The sequence below is a fragment of the Vicugna pacos genome, chromosome 1 (genome assembly GCF_048564905.1).
Source record: "Vicugna pacos chromosome 1, VicPac4, whole genome shotgun sequence".
Lineage (NCBI taxonomy): Eukaryota > Metazoa > Chordata > Mammalia > Artiodactyla > Camelidae > Vicugna > Vicugna pacos.
Window position 1 is genome coordinate 73366787 of NC_132987.1, and position 17448 is coordinate 73384234.

At 37.0% G+C, this 17448-nt stretch overlaps 1 protein-coding gene across 7 annotated transcripts in view; it reads left to right on the top strand.

Annotated features, from left to right (window-relative positions):
* CFAP44 (cilia and flagella associated protein 44) overlaps window positions 1–17448 on the top strand; it is a 106410-nt gene that overhangs the window by 57113 nt on the left and 31849 nt on the right. For 5 of the 7 annotated variants that reach the window (XM_072965266.1, XM_072965241.1, XM_072965242.1 and 2 more), the window contains 2 exons: window positions 2361–2557; window positions 4952–5126. In XM_072965266.1, the coding sequence (XP_072821367.1) occupies window positions 2361–2557; window positions 4952–5126 (372 nt within the window). Of the gene's footprint in view, window positions 1–2360; window positions 2558–4951; window positions 5127–17448 lie in introns of those variants that run through there. The other 2 variants (XM_072965247.1, XM_072965270.1) reach the window with 2 other exon arrangements.

The window sequence follows — 17448 nt, forward strand, 5'->3', positions numbered from 1 at the left end:
ATATTCTATTAAATGATTTTTTTAAACCACAATTTATTAATCCATTTAACTGCTGATGGATATTTGATTTGTTTCTATTTTTTGGCTACCATGAAGAATCCCAATATGAACATTCTTGTGCATGTTTTTAGGTGGATGTAAGTACTTATTTCTGTTTGCTTTATAAGCAGGAGTGGAACTGCTGGGTCATTGGCTCTATACATGTTTAGTTTTATTAGACACTGACAAAAAGAGTTTTCCAAAATGGCTCAACCAATTGATACTCTGATTATCAGTGTATGAGAGTTCCAACTGATTCCCATTGTATTCATTTCCTAGTACTTCTGTAACAAAATACCCACAGACCAGCTGGCTTACAATAACAGACATTCATTGTCTGATAATTCTGGAGGCTGGAAGTCCAGAATCAAAGTTCTGGCTACATTGGTTTCTTCTGAGAGCTGGGAGGGAGAATTCATTCCTTGCCTTTCTCTGAGCTTCTGGTGGTTTTGCGAGTGATCTTTGGTGTATCTTGGCTTGTAGATATGTCACTCCAAATCTTCTGTCTTCACGGGGTGTTCTCCCTGTGTCTCCTCATATAATCTTCCCCTTGTGTATGTCCAAATTCCCTCTTTTTATAAGGATACCAATCATGTTGGATTAGAGCCCACCTTAATGATCTCATTTTTAACTTGATTATCTCTGTCAAGACCTTATTTCCAGATAAGGTCATATTCTGAGGTCTGTGGGGAGGGTTAAGACTTCAGCATATCTTCTGTGGGGGGACACAATTGAAAACATAACATTCATGCTTGCCATCACTTGGCAATGTCAGCTCTTGAAACTTCAGCTATTCTGTAGTAGTGTCTGGGTATGATTTCAATTGACATCTCCCTGGTGGGTGACTTCCATTCGCTTTTCCTAATACTTATTGTTTATTTGTGCATTCTCTTTTGTTAGGTGTTCAAGTCTTTTTTTCATTAAAAAAATTGGGTTCTAGGAGTTATAAATTCTGGATGAGTCTTTTGTCGTATGCATGATGCATGTATATATGACATATCTATGGGTGCATGCATGTAAAATAGCTTGCTCTACTCTGTGGCTTGCCTTTTCATTCTCATAGTGTCTTTTTGAACAGAAGTTTTAAATTTTAATCAAGTTCGATTTGTCAATGTTTTTCTTTTCAATTTATCAATATTTTCACTAACTTTTATGGTTAATGTTCTTAAGTTGTAGTTGAGGAATCTTGGCCTATTCCCAGTTTATGAAATAATTCACCTACATTTTATTCTAGAAGCTCTATTGTTTTGTCATTATCTATCTTGGATTACTTTTGTGGGTGGCATAAGATAGAGATCGTGTCCTTTGTTTCTATAAGGTTAATCAGTTGACCTACTTTCATTCACTGAAAATACCATCCTTTCCTCACTGGATTGTAGTGATGCGTTTGTCAAAAATCAGGTAACCACATATATATAGGTAGGTCTGTTTCTGAACCCTTTATTCTATTCCAGTGCCTCTCTATTTTTGTGCTAGTGTCACACTACCTTAAATATTCTTGTCATCTGAAATGTAAATCCCCTGGCTTTGTTCTTCATCTTCAGTATTGCTTAGGTCCTTTGCATAGGATCAATTTGTCAATTTTCACAACAAATCCTGTTAAGATTTTAATTAAAATTACATTGAGTCTATAGATCAATTTAGATATAACAGACATTTTAAAGGAATAATTGCTATCTACATAAATAAATTAAATTCTAAAATTAAAAAATGAGGAAATAATTGTGAACCAGTGCCAATAGATAACAAAATTTAATTGATGAAGAACTTTGAAAAGATAAATCTCTGTGGGCCATAAGAGAAAGATGAACTGGAAAGTAGTACGGGTTCCTGAGCTTAATGGTTTTTACAGAGACAAATATGATAATATGAGATACATGATATATGGATATATAATCTCCCCAGCTTTATCTATCATATACTAATATGAAATATACATTATATTATAAATGTGTAAAATATATGAGATAATAGGAAGATGAATTACATTTCCTCAGAGTTTGATATGATCCATTTACCAGCAAACTGCAGTCTGCCTGAAAAATTTTGACTCTTCTACATATTAGCAAAACAATGGTATTATACTGTTAATAATGAGATGTTCAGTATTTTCATTAGAAAAAAAATTCTACCTGCTCTTTAACCAAGTCCTATTCAACTTCCGCCACATCCTTATTGGTATACGCATGGTTAAATTTTGGATCCAGCACAATATAATGGTATTATTTATCAGCATAGTATATTGTGGTCTTATTTTACTACTTCATAATCATGCAGAATGATTAAAGTGGTGACTATTTCAGATACTTTTTCCCCCCCAGATTTCGTGATTCATTGGAAAGTGATACTATTGTGGTTCATGCCATACAAAGTGATCACAAGATAACCTCCTATAGGCTTGTGAAACCCTCTAAATACACCAAATCCAAACGGGCAAGTCAGTCAGAGAGAAGACCAAGCAAATTTGAGAGGTTTGAAAAAGAGGGAACTGGAAGAAAGGAAAGCCAGAAAGATACCGGTAAGCTAAATGACAAGAAAGCTTTTAAATCCATATTTAGTCAGATTTCAAAACTGAATTATCTTTTTGTGAGCAGAACCTTTGAATCCCGGTCATGTGACTGAGTGGCTAAGAAGACCCGATGCTGCTGACTGAGTTCCCACATCCAGCTTTTCAAAATCTAGGATTTCCACAGATGCTTGTTTTTCTAGGCAGTGTTCGTTCCCAGATTCCTGGGCCTCACCCTAAAGTGCAGGGCTAGAACACCACATGGATTCCACTCTATTTTCTAAGAGTGTATGCTTTAAACAGAATGATGAGCTGAGGATACAGATGTGAAAATAGTACCTCTAATCTCTGCAGCCTGCCTCTTGTAACTGCCCACAGGGTGACTGCGGATGAGTAGGAGGAAGACAAAAGAATTCTGGGAGAATTCCAGTCAAGGATAAAGGGCACTGCAGCCTTCCCAGACCCTGGCTAGTGCCCGTGATGCAGGACTGACATTAACACTGGTTCATTCTCTTGATTGAGAAACCTTTAATGGTTCCTTTCTGCCTCTAGGATAAGTTCTGAAACCATTATCCCCCTATTTAATCTGTCCACAGTATATTTGTCTTCTGTTTCCAATAGTGCATTCTCATATTGCTCAACCTGCACGTTAGCCTACAGCCCTGCTTGCTGCTTCCTGATTATGTCTGAAACTTCCACACCCATATTCCTAACTGTGACCAATTCACTTCTCTCCTCTCGGAATTCTACCAGTTCTTGGGGATCCAGATCGAATTACACTTTTATTATGAAGCCTTTCTGTGGCCACCCAGGCCGTATTAAATTCTTTCTTATATGTGGTACCATATAGTTGAAATATAAATGGAAATGGTGGCTTATAACTATATAATCATCTATATTATTTAATTTTTTATGTATATCTAAAGTATATCTCTATGTTCTAGTAGCTTGAACATAAAAAAGAATAATTCCCTCAGTAGATACTTATTAATTGATAAAACCAATTATTTTGTTTTAATTAATTAATTTTTATTGATGTATAATTCACCTACAGCACTGTTAGTTCCAGATACACAACATAGTGATTTGATATTTCTATACAGTACAAAATGATCATCACAAGTCTAGTTATCATTTGTCACCATACAGAATTATTACAACACTACTGACTGTTCCCCATGCTGTACATTTCATCCCCCTGACTCCTTTATTTTGTAACTGGCAGTTTGTACCTCTTAATCTCCCTCACCTGTTTCATCTCTCCACCCGCTTCCCCTTTGGCAGCCATCTGTTTGTCCTCTGTACCTATGAGTCTGTTTCTGTTTTGTTATGTTTGTTCATTTGTTTTTTTTTTAGATTCCATATATAAGTGAAATCATACGCTATTTGTCTTTCTCTGTCTGACTTATTTCATCTTAATACTCTAGATTCATCCGTGTTGTCACAAATGGCAAGCTTTCCTTCTTTTTTATGGTGGAGTAACGTTCTATTGTGTGTGTGTCTGTGTGTGTATAGACGTATGTATATATACTACATCTTCTTTATCCATTCGTTTATTGATGGACACTTAGGTTGCTTCCATATCTTGGCTATTGTAAATAGTGCTGCAGTGAACATAGGGGTACATGTATCTTTTTGAAATAGTGGGGTTATTTCCTTTGGTTTTAAAAATACCCAAAAGTGGAATTCCTGGATCATGTGGTAGTTCTGTTTTTAATTTTTTGAGGAACCTCCATACTGTTTTCTGTAGTAGCTGTACCAGTTTACATTTCTACGAACAGTGCACAAAGGTTCCCTTTTCTCCACATCCTCACCAATACTTGTTGTCATCTTTTTGATAGCAGCCGCTCTGACAGAGGTGAAGTGATAGCTCATTGTGGTTTTGATTTGCATTTTTCTGTTGACTCATGATGTTGAGCATCTTTTCATGTTTCTGTGATAAAGCCAATAATTTTTAAGTTCTAGATTTGTGTGTTTCTTACCAGTTTTTAATTGGCTACAGAACAGTACAGTTGGTATATGTCACCTCAAATTACACATGTCAAATAAGACTCACTTGCTTTTCTCTTCCCCCACCTCATGTCACAAACACTCTTTCCCAGCTTCCTAATATCTGTCAGTGGTCCATTATTCATTACTTTGTTCTCTAATTGTTTAATATATATCTCATCTTGCGAACTTTTTAATAAGGTCCTGAGGAGAAAAAATTGATTTAGATATCTTTGTTTTGGTATTCTAAAATATGTATCATGGGATTTAATTCATAGTAGTTGCCTAATATACACTGTGACTTATAGATTCATTGTATTCTTAGATTTTTAAAATGTGGCTGGTTAAAAACAATATTTGAGAGCTTTATTTTGATGTTTCAAAAAGATTGAAAACAAATGTTGACTTTCTGTACAGGTGGGAGTACTAGTGTGCCAGAAGAGTCAATTATAGAAAGAGGGAAGAAATTTCGGCCTAAAACCCTAAGTGAAATTATGGTGGAAAATCAAATTGAGAAAACGAGGAAACTTATATTAAAAGCTGAAAGGGCCCAACTGAAGATTCAGCAGAGAAAAAAGGAATGGGAAGAACTGTAAGTTTCTTTTTTTTAAACCTAGTCTTTTGTTTTAAAGAGTCTCATGGTATCTTTTAAAATCTTTATATTTATTGACATTGTAATTTAAATAATGAACTAAAAGAAATAGAGATGTTAAAAGACGGGCTAGGCGGATCTTTTCAGGGTTGTGATTCCGTGGTGGAACTTCAATGACCCTTTGAGTTTTGAGTCTAGGAATTTCATTTTACTAATAAACTCAGATGATTTTTAAGGATTAGGAAATTCTTTTCTCTCCCAGCATTAAGAAGCTATTACTCCTGTATGTTCTTCTAACATCTTACAGTTTGGGCCTTCACCTTTAGGTCAGTACTTTCATTTAACAAGCGTATCTTTTCATTTGTTTATTTTCCCCTTATATAACTTTGGTTAAATATCTCTTCCTGTCTTTTGCCCACATTCATTGTTTACTTTTGTGCTGTTGACTTTTGAGAGTTCTTTATTATTTTAGATATTAGTACTGTGTTGAACATATTGTTTGCAAATATTTCCTCCCAGTCTGTAGCTTGTATGTTTTTATTCCCTTAACGAGATCTTTTTTGGAGCAAATGTTTTTAATTATGTTGAAGACAATTTATTGATTTTTTTTTTCTTTCTATAAGTCTTAGTTTTGGTTTCAGTTCTAAGAACTCTGCGTAGCCCTAGATTCCAAAGATTTTCTCCTATTTTTTTCCTAAAGGTGTTATAGTTTTACATTTTACATTTAAGTCTGTGGCCTGTTTTGCTGTTCTTTTGTATAAGATGTGGGATTTAGATTTAGTTTTTTTTTTTTTCCTCTACAGAAGTCTAATTGCTCTAGCATCATTTGTTGAAAAGGCTCTCTTTCCTCCATTGAATTGCTTTTGGACCTTTGTCAAAAACTATTTAGCATATTTGTGTGGGTCTATTTCCAGGTTTATTTTTTGTGCCATTAATCTATTTGTCTATTCCTTGGCCAATACCATCCTTCTCGATTACTGTAGCTATGTAATAAGTCTTGAACTTGGATAAACTGATTCCTCTCATTCTTCTTTTTCAAAATAGTTTTAGCCATTCTAGTTATTTTTCCTTTCCAGTTAAATCATATATTTACCAAAAAAAAAAAAACTTGCTGAAATTCTGATAGGAGTTATGTTAAATGTATGTGTTAGTTTGGGGAGAATTGACCAATTTATTATGTTGTCTTCTAATCCATGGACACAGTATAACTCTACATTTATTTATATTTCCTTTGATTTCTTTCATCAGTGTTTTGTTTTTTTCAATATAAAAGCCCTATACCTATTTTGTTAGATGACACACAAATATTTCACTTAGGGGCAAGCATAAATGTGTTGTTTTTTAATTTTGGTATTTAAGTTCATGTTCAATGCTGGCATAGAAATAAAATTGTATTTTGTATGTTTATTTGCTGTTTTGTGACCTTGCTGAACTGTCATATTAGTTCTGAGAGTATTTTGATAGATTCCTTGAGATTGTGTGTAGACAATCATGTAATCTGTAAATTGAGACAGTTTTATTTCTTCTTACCCAATCTGTTTGCCTCGAATTCCCTTTTCCTTTCCTTTTGCACCAGCTAGGACTCCCAGTACTGTGGTGTTGAAATAGAATAGGGAGAGCTGGCATCCACAACTTGTTCCTAATCTTAGGAGGAAAGCATCCAATATTGATGGTATAACTTTTCATTCTTTAATTTCAATCTACTTATATCACTGCCTTTGAAGTTACTGTCTTTTCTTTTTAAATTAAAAAAAAGTTTTTATTGACATATAGTCGATGTACAATGTGTTAATTTCTGGTGTACAGCACAGTGATTCAGTTATGCATGTATACATATTCCTTTTTTATATTCTTTTTTTTAACATTTTTTATTGATTTATAATCATTTTACAATGTTGTGTCAAATTCCAGTGTTCAGCACAATTTTTCAGTCATTCATGGACATATACACACTCATTGTCACATTTTTTTCTCTGTGATTTATCATAACATTTTGTGTATATTTCCCTGTGCTATACAGTGTAATCTTGTTTATCTATTCTACAATTTTGAAATCCCAGTCTATCCCTTCCCACCCTCTTCCCCCCCCCCCCCGGTAACCACAAGTCTGTATTCTCTGTCCATGAGTCTATTTCTGTCCTGTATTTATGCTTTGTTTTTGTTTGTTTGTTTGTTTTTGTTTTTTAGATTCCACATATGAGCGATCTCATATGGTATTTTTCTTTCTCTTTCTGGCTTACTTCACTTAGAATGACATTCTCTAGGAGCATCCATGTTGCTGCAAATGGCATTATGTTGTCGGTTTTTATGGCTGAGTAGTATTCCATTGTATAAATATACCACCTCTTCTTTATCCAGTCACCTGTTGATGGACATTTAGGTTGTTTCCATGTTTTGGCTATTGTAAACAGTGCTGGTATGAACATTGGGGTGCAGGTGTCATCCTGAAGTAGATTTCCTTCTGGGTACAAGCCCAGGAGTGGGATTCCTGGGTCATATGGTAAGTCTATTCCTAGTCTTTTGAGGAATCTCCACACTGTTTTCCATAGTGGCTGCACCAAACTGCATTCCCACCAGCAGTGTAGGAGGGTTCCCCTTTCTCCACAGCCTCTCCAGCATTTGTCATTTTTGGATTTTTGAATGACGGCCATTCTGACTGGTGTGAGGTGATACCTCATTGTAGTTTTGATTTGCATTTCTCTGATAATTAGTGATATTGAACATTTTTTCATGTGCTTTTTGATCATTTGTATGTCTTCCTTGGAGAGTTGCTTGTTTAGGTCTTCTGCCCATTTTTGGATTGGGTTGTTTATTTTTTTTCTTATTGAGTCGAATGAGCTGCTTATATATTTTGGAGATGAAGCCTTTGTCGGTTTCACTTGCAAAAATCTTCTCCCTTTCCGTAGGTTTTCTTCTTGTTTTATTTCTGGTTTCCTTTGCTCTGCAGAAGCTTGCAAGTTTCATTAGGTCCCATTTGTTTATTCTTGCTTTTATTTCTTCTAGGAGAAAATGTTTGAAATGTATGTCAGATAATGTTTTGCCTATGTTTTCCTCTAGGAGGTTTATTGTATCTTGTCTTATGTTTAAGTCTTTAATCCATTTTGAGTTGATTTTTGTATATGGTGTAAGGGTGTGTTCTAGCTTCATTGTTTTACATGCTGCTGTCCAGTTTTCCCAACACCATTTGCTGAAGAGACTGTCTTTATTCCATTGTATATTCTTGCCTCCTTTGTTGAAGATGAGTTGACCAAAGGTTTGTGGGTTCATTTCTGGGTTCTCTATTCTGTTCCATTGGTCCATATGTCTGTTTTTGTACCAATACCATGCTGTCTTGATGACTGTAGCTCTATAGTATTGTCTGAAGTCTGGGAGAGTTATTCCTCCAGCCTCTTTCTTTCTCTTCAGTAATGCTTTAGCAATTCTAGGTCTTTGATGGTTCCATATAAATTTTATTATGATTTGTTCTAGTTCTGTGAAATATGTCCTGGGTAATTGGATAGGGATTGCATTAAATCTGTAGATTGCCTTGGGCAGTGTGACCATTTTAACAATATTGATTCTTCCAATCCAAGAGCATGGAATATCTTTCCATTTTTTAAAGTCTTCTTTAATTTCCTTCATCAATGGTTTATAGTTTTCTGTGTATAATTCTTTCACCTCCTTGGTTAGATTTATTCCCAGATATTTTATTACTTTGGGTGCTATTTTAAAGGGGATTGTTTCTTTACTTTCTTTTTCTGTTGATTTATCGTTAGTGTAAAGAAAGGCAACTGATTTTTGAACATTAATTTTGTAACCTGCTACCTTGCTGAATTCTTCGATCAGCTCTAGTAGCTTTTGTGTGGACCTTTTAGGGTTTTCTATATATAGTAACATGTCATCAGCATATAATGACACTTTGACCTCTTCTTTTCCAATTTGGATCCCTTTTATTTCTTTCTCTTGCCTGATTGCTGTGGCTAGGACTTCCAGGACTATGTTGAATAGGAGTGGTGATAGTTGGCATCCTTGTCTTGTCCCAGATTTTAGTGGGAAGCTTTTGAGTTTTTCACCGTTGAGAACTATGCTGGCTGTAGGTTTGTCATATATAGCTTTTATTATGTTGAGATATGTTCCCTCTATACCCACTTTGGCGAGAGTTTTTATCATAAATGGGTGTTGAATTTTATCAAATGCTTTTTCTGCATCGATTGAGATGATCATGTGGTTTTTGTCCTTTCTCTTGTTGATGTGATGTATTACATTGATTGATTTGCATATGTTGAACCAGCCTTGTGTCCCTGGGATGAACCCCACTTGGTCATGATGTATAATCTTTTTTATGTGTTGTTGGATTCTATTTGCTAAAATTTTGGTGAGGATTTTGGCGTCTATGCTCATCAGTGATATTGGCCTATAATTCTCTTTTTTTGTAGTGTCTTTGCCTGGTTTTGGTATCAGAGTGATGGTGGCTTCATAGAATGAGTTTGGGAGTATTCCCTCCTTTTCAATCATCTGGAAGAGTTTGAGAAGCACTGGTATGAGTTCTTCTTTGTATGTTTGGTAGAATTCCCCGGTGAAGCCGTCCGGTCCTGGGCTTTTATTTGTAGGGAGGCTTTTAATTGCTATTTCTATTTCCTTTCTAGTGATCGGATTGTTCAAGTGTTCAGTTTCTTCTTGATTCAGTTTTGGTGGACAGTATGTTTCCAGAAACTTGTCCATCTCCTCTAGGTTATCCAGTTTGGTTCCATATAGTTTTTCATAATATTCTCGTATGATATTCTGTATTTCTATTTTGTTTGTTGTAATTTCTCCATTTTCCTCTCTTATTTTGCTAATTTGTGCTCTCTCTTTTTTCTTCTTTGTGAGTTTGGCCAGAGGTTTGTCGATTTTATTTACTTTTTCAAAAAACCAGCTTTTGGTTTGGTTGATTTTTTCTATGGTCTTGTTAATCTCTATTGTATTTAATTCCTCTCTGATCTTTATTATTTCCTTCCTTCTGCTGCTTTTTGGGGCTTTTTGTTGTTCTTTTTCTAATTGATTTAGGTGGTGGGTTAACTTGTTTTTGAGATTGTTCTTTTTTGAGGAAGGCCTGTATCGCTATCAACTTCCCTCTTAGCACTGCCTTTGCTGTGTCCCATAGGTTTTGAGTGGTTGTGCTTTCATTATCATTTGTCTCAAGGTATTTTTTAATTTCAGCTTTGATTTCCTCATTGATCCATTGTTTTTTCAATAACATATTGTTTAATCTCCATGCTTTTCTTTTTTTCTCCTTTGTTTCTCTGTTGTTGATTTCCAGTTTCATGGCATTGTGGTCAGTAAAGATGCTTGAGATAATTTCTATCTTCTTAAATTTGTTGAGGTTTCTTTTGTGTCCAAGTACATGATCGATCCTGGAAAATGTTCTATGTGCACTTGAAAAGAATGTATATTCTATTTTTTGGGGGTGTAATGCTCTGAAAATATCCACCAAATCTAGTTTTTCTATTGTAGTATTTAATTTCTCTGTTGCCTTGTTTATTTTCTGTCTGGAAGATCTGTCTAGTGATGTTAATGCAGTGTTAAAATCTCCAACTATGATTGTATTCCCATCAATATCGCCCTTTATCTCTGTTAGTAATTCTTGTATGTACTTAGGTGCTCCTATATTGGGTGCATATATATTAACGAGTGTAATGTCTTCATCTTGTATCACTCCTTTAATCATTATAAAATGTCCCTCTTTATCTTTCTTTATGGCCTTTGTTTTAAAGTCTATTTTGTCCGAAATCAGTACTGCAACACCTGCTTTTTTGGCTTTTCCATTTGCATGGAATATCCTTTTCCATCCTTTCACTCTCAATCTATATGTGTCCTTCTCCCTAAAGTGGGTCTCTTGTATGCAGCATATTGAAGGTTCTTGCTTTATTATCCACTCTGCCACTCTATGTCTTTTGACTGGAGCATTTAGTCCATTAACATTTACAGTAATTAATGATAGATGTGTGTTTATTGCCATTTTGAACTTATCTTTGCAGTTGAATTGGTATATCCTCTTTGTTCCTTTCTTCTTCCTTTTGTGGTTTGGTAATTTTCCTTTGTATTATCATGGATTTTATTTAATTTTTGTGACTCCCTTGTAAATTTTTGACTTGTGGTTACCCTTTTTTGTAAATCTATTAACCTATACCTGTTTTTATTAAACTGATAATAACATGATCTCAAACCCATCCTGTTAAAAAAATTTAAAAAAGAAAGAAAAAAAATTCTATATTTCCCTGCTTCCCTCTCCCACTCTCAGTGATTTGTATGTCTTCTTTTATAATTTCGTGTTTTCTTTATTTGTAATTCATGAGTTATCACCTTTCCAGTTGTGAGTTTCTCATTTCTGTAGCATCCTGCTGCTTTTCTATTTAGAATAGCCCTTTCAATATTTCTTTTAGCATGGGTTTAGTGTTGCCCAACTCCTGCAGCTTTTTTTTGTCTGTGAAACTCTTTATTTCTCCTTCTATCCTAAAGGATAGCCTTGCTGGATAAAGTATCCTAGGCTGCATCTTTTTTTCATTCAGGGCTTTGAATATATCTTGCCACTCCCTTCTGGCCTGTAGTGTTTGTGTAGAGAAATCAGCTGAGAGCTTTAAGGGGGTTCCCTTGTAATTCACTCTTTGCTTTTCTCTTGCTGCCTTTAGAATCATTTCTTTATCCTTGACTCTGGCCATCTTGATTATGATATGTCTTGGTGTGGGTCTATTTGGATTCTTCCTGTTTGGGACCCTCTGAGCTTCCTGTACTTGGATATCTGATTCCTTCTTTAAGTTTGGGAAGTTTTCAGTCATGATTTCTTCAAAAACCTTTTCAATCCCCTTTGATCCTTCTTCCCCTTCTGGGACCCCTATTATGCGAAGATTGGGACGCTTTATATTATCCCATAGGTCCCTTATGCTATTATCATTATTTTTTATTTGCTTATCTTGTAGTTCTTCTGAATGGGTGCTTTCTGTTGCCCTGTCTTCTAGATCACTAATTCGTTCCTCTGCATTAACTAGTCGGCTTTGCACAGCTATTAGATCATTCCTCATCTCTGTCAATGAGTTTACCCATTCTGCTTGGCTCTTCTTTATAGCTTCAATTTCCTTTTTGACATATTTTCTCTCTCTAAGCACTATCTCTTTTAATTCCTTCAGCAATTTGATCACTCCTTTTTTGAAATCTTGATCTAGTAGGCTATCGATGTCTATTTCATTGATCTTTCTTTCAGGGGATTCCGCTTGTTCTTTTAATTGGGAAAGGTTTCTCTGCTTCTTCATCTTGCTCATACCTCTCTGGCACTGTGGTTTATGGAGTATCAGTTGTCTATTTTGGATCTTAAGGATTTTATCTATCTAATGCCTATTTATGAATAGAACTTAGGGGAAAAAAAAGAGAGAAATAATAAGAGAGAGAGAGAAAGATTTTTAAAAGAAGGGAGAAAGAGGGTTTGAAAACAGTGTATAATGAATAATAGAAGAGCGAGTTGAAGCAGAGTATTAATCGGGTGGAGACGTCCTTTTAAAACCTTTAAAAAAAAAAAAGAAAAAGAAAAAAAAGGGGTGGGGAGATGAATAGATGTATTTGAAGCCTGTGTCTAATCAATAACAGGACATCAAAACCCAAGAGAAATAGAAATGAATTAAGAAGTAAAAATTAAGAGAGTAATTGAAAATAGAACAGGTAAAAACAGGTTTAAGAACAAAACAAAACAAAAACAAAAACAAAAAACAAAACAAAAAAAAAAGGGGTTGTCGGTGTTCTCCTGGAGTCTGTGTGCTTTTAATGTGAAGTCCTTCTGTCTTCGTCCTGTTTTGGAAGCTCAGCTTGTTTTCATAGGCCCTCCGTTGGCGCCCTCTTCTGTGCTGCTCCCAGCACCTGTCGGCAAGCAGATCGCGCCTCCTCCTAACATGGGGTCAGATGCAGCTCTCCTCTGCTGTGGGCGGGTGGGTCACTGCCCCTCCGGATGCCGCAGTCAGGTGTTGCAGACTGGCCAGGCAGGAGGGCGGGTCGTGCCCCCTCCCAGCACCTCGGTCAGGGGCTGTGTTCCTGCCCGACAGGCGGGGGGCCGCTCTCCCTCTGCCTGCTCCGCGGGTAGCTCCGCCGCTCTGTGCAGCTGCGCGCTCAGCCCTGGTCGCGCTCCGCCCTGGCCACCGCTCGGCCCTGGCCGCGCTCTGCGGGTGGGCTCGGGGAAGACAGAGGGGCAGCCTCGTCCCTGCTCTGAGCCAAGACCCAGCTCCTTGTTTGTCTTTGTGGAGCAAGTTCTCTGAGGGACCAGGATGGAAGGATCCCACCTGCCCCAGGCTGGAGGCCCATCTCAGTCTGGCCCTTGAGGCTGCTGAGCCCTTTGGTGCGGATGCAGGTTTCGCCCCTGCCCTCGCCTGGGTGCTAAGCGCCGGAGAATATGGCGGCTGTGCCTGGGCCCCGCCTCTCCTCCCCTGAAAAGTTTCCACGGGTTTTCAGAGATGGGGATATGCACCCTTCCCCCGAGAGCACTTCAACCTTGCTGTTTTATGGAGGGCCCATGTTGTTCTGTCCTGTACATCCACAGCCACGGCGCCCAGCCCCTTGCAGTCCCCCGGAGCTGCCTCCGTGCAGCCGCCCCCGTCCTCCGCCCGGCTTGTGCAGCCTGGCCCTGCCCGCCGCTGCGGGCCCGCGTCTCAGGCTGGGTGTCGGGGGGACGCTCTGTGCCCGTTTAACTTAGTTCTGTCAGACAAGGGCTGCTCTGTACAGATCCGAGCCTCGGAGGCTCCACCTCCGTCCCACTGGCCTCTCAGTTGGAGAGGGGAGACCCAGCGAGCGAGCGCCAGTCCTCCTTTGCTGCTCCCTCCCCGCGGGACCCGTCCCGCGCTGCTTTGCTTTTTGTTTTCTTTTTTCCTTTTCTCCTACCAGCTTTTTGGCGTCTTTATCTTTTGAAGAGGGCGATGTTCTGTCGGAGTTCCGCAGGTGCTCTGGTTGGCTGAGTGAGTCTGTAGATGTGGATCTTGGTGTATTTGTGGGAGAGGCTGACTTACAAGCGTCCTTCTACTCCGCCATCTTAAAACTGAGTCTCGAAGTTACTGTCTTTTTGACAGCATATAGTTGGGTTATGTTTTTTAACCCACTCTGTCAGTCTCAGCTCTTCAGTGGGTATATTCAGGTCATTTACACTAAATGTAATTATTGATGTTCAGGGCTCATATCTGCTATTTTATATTTTGTTTTCTGTTCTCTATTTTTCAGTTTTCTGTTTTCTTTTTCCTGCTTTCTTGTGGTTACTTGGATATTTTAGAGTTTCAATATGACTAATCTTAATGTTTTTGAATATATCACTTTGTATAGCTTAGTATTTGCTCTCATTACATTATGTATACACGACTGATCAGTTTACTGTGTTGACATTTTATCAGCTTGAGTGAATTGTAGAAACTTCACCTACATTTATGTCCCTTTACCCACTCCTCTTTGTTTCCCCTGTTTATAATATAATTGTATAAATATTTCCTCCACATATCTTTTACAACCACACATCAGTATTAGTTTTTTTAAATCATCAAACATAACTTAGACAATAGTAGAAGTAAAGTGTATTTGCCCATATTTTTACCTTTAACATCTTAATTTCTTCCTTTTTTGATGTTTCAAGGTTCCTTCTTCTATCGTTTTATTTCTGTTTAGAGAACTTCCTCTAGCCATTCTGTTAGAGTAGATATGAGAACTTTATAACGGCTGCTTTAAAATCCTTGTCAGATTATTCTAACATTTCTCTCATCTTGGATTCGATGTCTGGTAATTGTCTTTTATCATTGAGTTTGAGATCATCCTGATTCTTGGTATGTCAAATTATTTTTAATTGAAATCTGGACATTTTGGGTATTATGAGACTCTGGATGTTATTTATACATTCTGTTTTAGCTGGCGTTCTCTGATTCCGGCAGGGTAAGCAGGAGTAACTTCTTTTTGTGAGTACAGAAGTCCAGGTTACCCATTCTACTCCCGCTGACATCTGAGAAAAGAAAGGGCTACTTACTGGTCAGAAGTTGGAGTTCCAGATTCCACTAGGCTCCCACTAATACAACTTTGCTTTCCAGTTGGCCTCCACTGATACTGTGGAGGCTGGTGAAAATCATCGTTCTCCACTAGGCCTCCTTAAACACTACGCCAGCAGGGGTAGATCATAGATCACCTTGTTATTGCTAGGCAGGAGCGGAAGTCCAGGTTCCCTTTGGGATCTCCACTGACACTGGTAGGGGAGCTTGTTCCACACGTGAAAGTCCTGGTTCCCAGGACCCACCTCCTCTGAAACCACTCTGTAGGGGTTGTGTTACCTTGTGAAAGCCTGATGATGGTGGAAGTTTAGACTCCCCACTTGGCCTTTGCTAGCATGGGTGGAAGTGGGGCCACATTTTTTTCTATAGTGTTTGGCTGGAGTAGAGAGTTTATTGTCTACAAGTTTTCTCTCTTGCCATTCTGTTGTTTTCTTGACCCTTTAGCTAGAGAGAGCAGGATTTTGTTGGGCTTTTGTTGTCTAAAGCTGTTGGTGTTTCGAAGTCACTCGTTAGCTCCAAGTCTGGGCTATATGAGGCAAAAATAAAACTCAGAGAACTTACCATCATATACTCTTTAGGTCCCAAGGTTCTTTGTGGTCTGTGTCTCCTTTTTTCCTTTCAAATCTTCTTATGTTTGCTAGTGTCCAGGCTGTTTATTTTCTACTTGCCAGGAAAAATAGGAAAATGTAGGTCTATTCCATCTTCCTAGAAGTGGAACAAGATCTTCTCAATTAATTTTTCTTATCTTTATCTTTAATGATATTGGGTACACTAGCTTTTTTTTTCAGATTCTTTACAGTTGTTTATAAAATGATTATATCTGAGTGAAGACAGATTCTTCCATTCCAATCTCATTATCTTTTTATTTCTTGACTCCTTGTGCTGTCTAGAATATGCACTACAGTGTTGAATGAAAATGATGAGAGTGAACATTCTTTTCGTATTCCTGGTCTAAGAAGAAAACATTCAGCCTTTTATTATCAATGTGATACCAGCCCTTTAGAAGCACTTTAGCAGGCTGATGAAATTCCCTTTCATTCCTAGTTTGTGGAGAAGATTTTCTTAATGTGTTTTCTATCAAGGATGGGTATTGAATTTTCTCAAATGACTTTTAGAAGTATACTGAGATGATCATATGCTTATTTTCTTTTATTCTTTAACATTGTGGGTCATGGTGATTGATTTCAAATATTAAATCAGTATTCCTAGGATAAATTTCACTTGATCATGGTATATTACCTTTTTAAATTTTTGCTAAAAATTTCTCTTTTTGTAGTGTCCTTGTCTGGTTTTGGTATCAGGATGATGCTGATGAATTTGGAAGTGTTCTCTCTTACTCTATTTTTTGGAGGAGTTTGAGCAAGATTGGTATTAATTCTTCTTTAAATTTTGATAGAATTCACCAGTGAAGCCATCTGTCCTAGACTTTTGTTTGTTTGGAGGTTTTTGATTACTGTCCTTACTAGTAATTGGTCTGTTCATACTTTCTGTTTCTTCATGATTCAATCTGGGTAGGTTGTATATTTTTAGGAACTTACCTATTTCTTCTAGGTTGTCCAATTTATTGGTATAAATTGTTCTTAATAGTCTCTTATGATCCTTTATATTTCTGTGCTATCAGTTGTGAAGTCTCCTCTTTGATTTCTGATTTTGAGTTCTTTTCTTGGTGAGTATAGCTAAAGGTCTGTCTTTTTTTTTTTTTTAATCTTTAAAAAAGAATAGCTCTTACTTTCATCTTTTCTATTGTCTTTTTAGTCTCTATGTCATTTAGTTCTGCTCTGGTCTTTATTTCCTTCCTTCTACTAACTTTGAATTTCATTTGTGTGTTCTTTTCCTAGTTCTTTGAGGTGTAAAGTTAGGTTGTTCAAGGTTTTTCTTGTTTGTTGATTTAGGCATTTATTGCTGTGAACGTCTCTCTTAGGACTGCTTTTGCTGCATCCCATAAGTTTGTGGTATGTTATTTTCCTATTTTCATTTGTCTCAAGATACTTTTAAATTTCTCTTTTGATTTCTTCAGTTGGTTGTTCAGTAGCATGTTATTTAATCTCCACACAATGGTGAATTTTCCAGTTGTCTCCTTGTAATTGATTTCTAATATTATATTGCTGTAGCTGGGAAGCATGTTTGATATGATTTCAGTGTTCTTAAATTTATTGACTTGTTTTGTGCCCTAATATATGACCTCTTCTGGAAAACATTCCATATGCATTTGAGAAGAATGTGTATTCTGCTGCTGTTGAATGGAATGTCTGTAAATATCTAATGTGTCATTTAAGTCTGATGTTACCTTATTGATTTTCTGTCTGGAT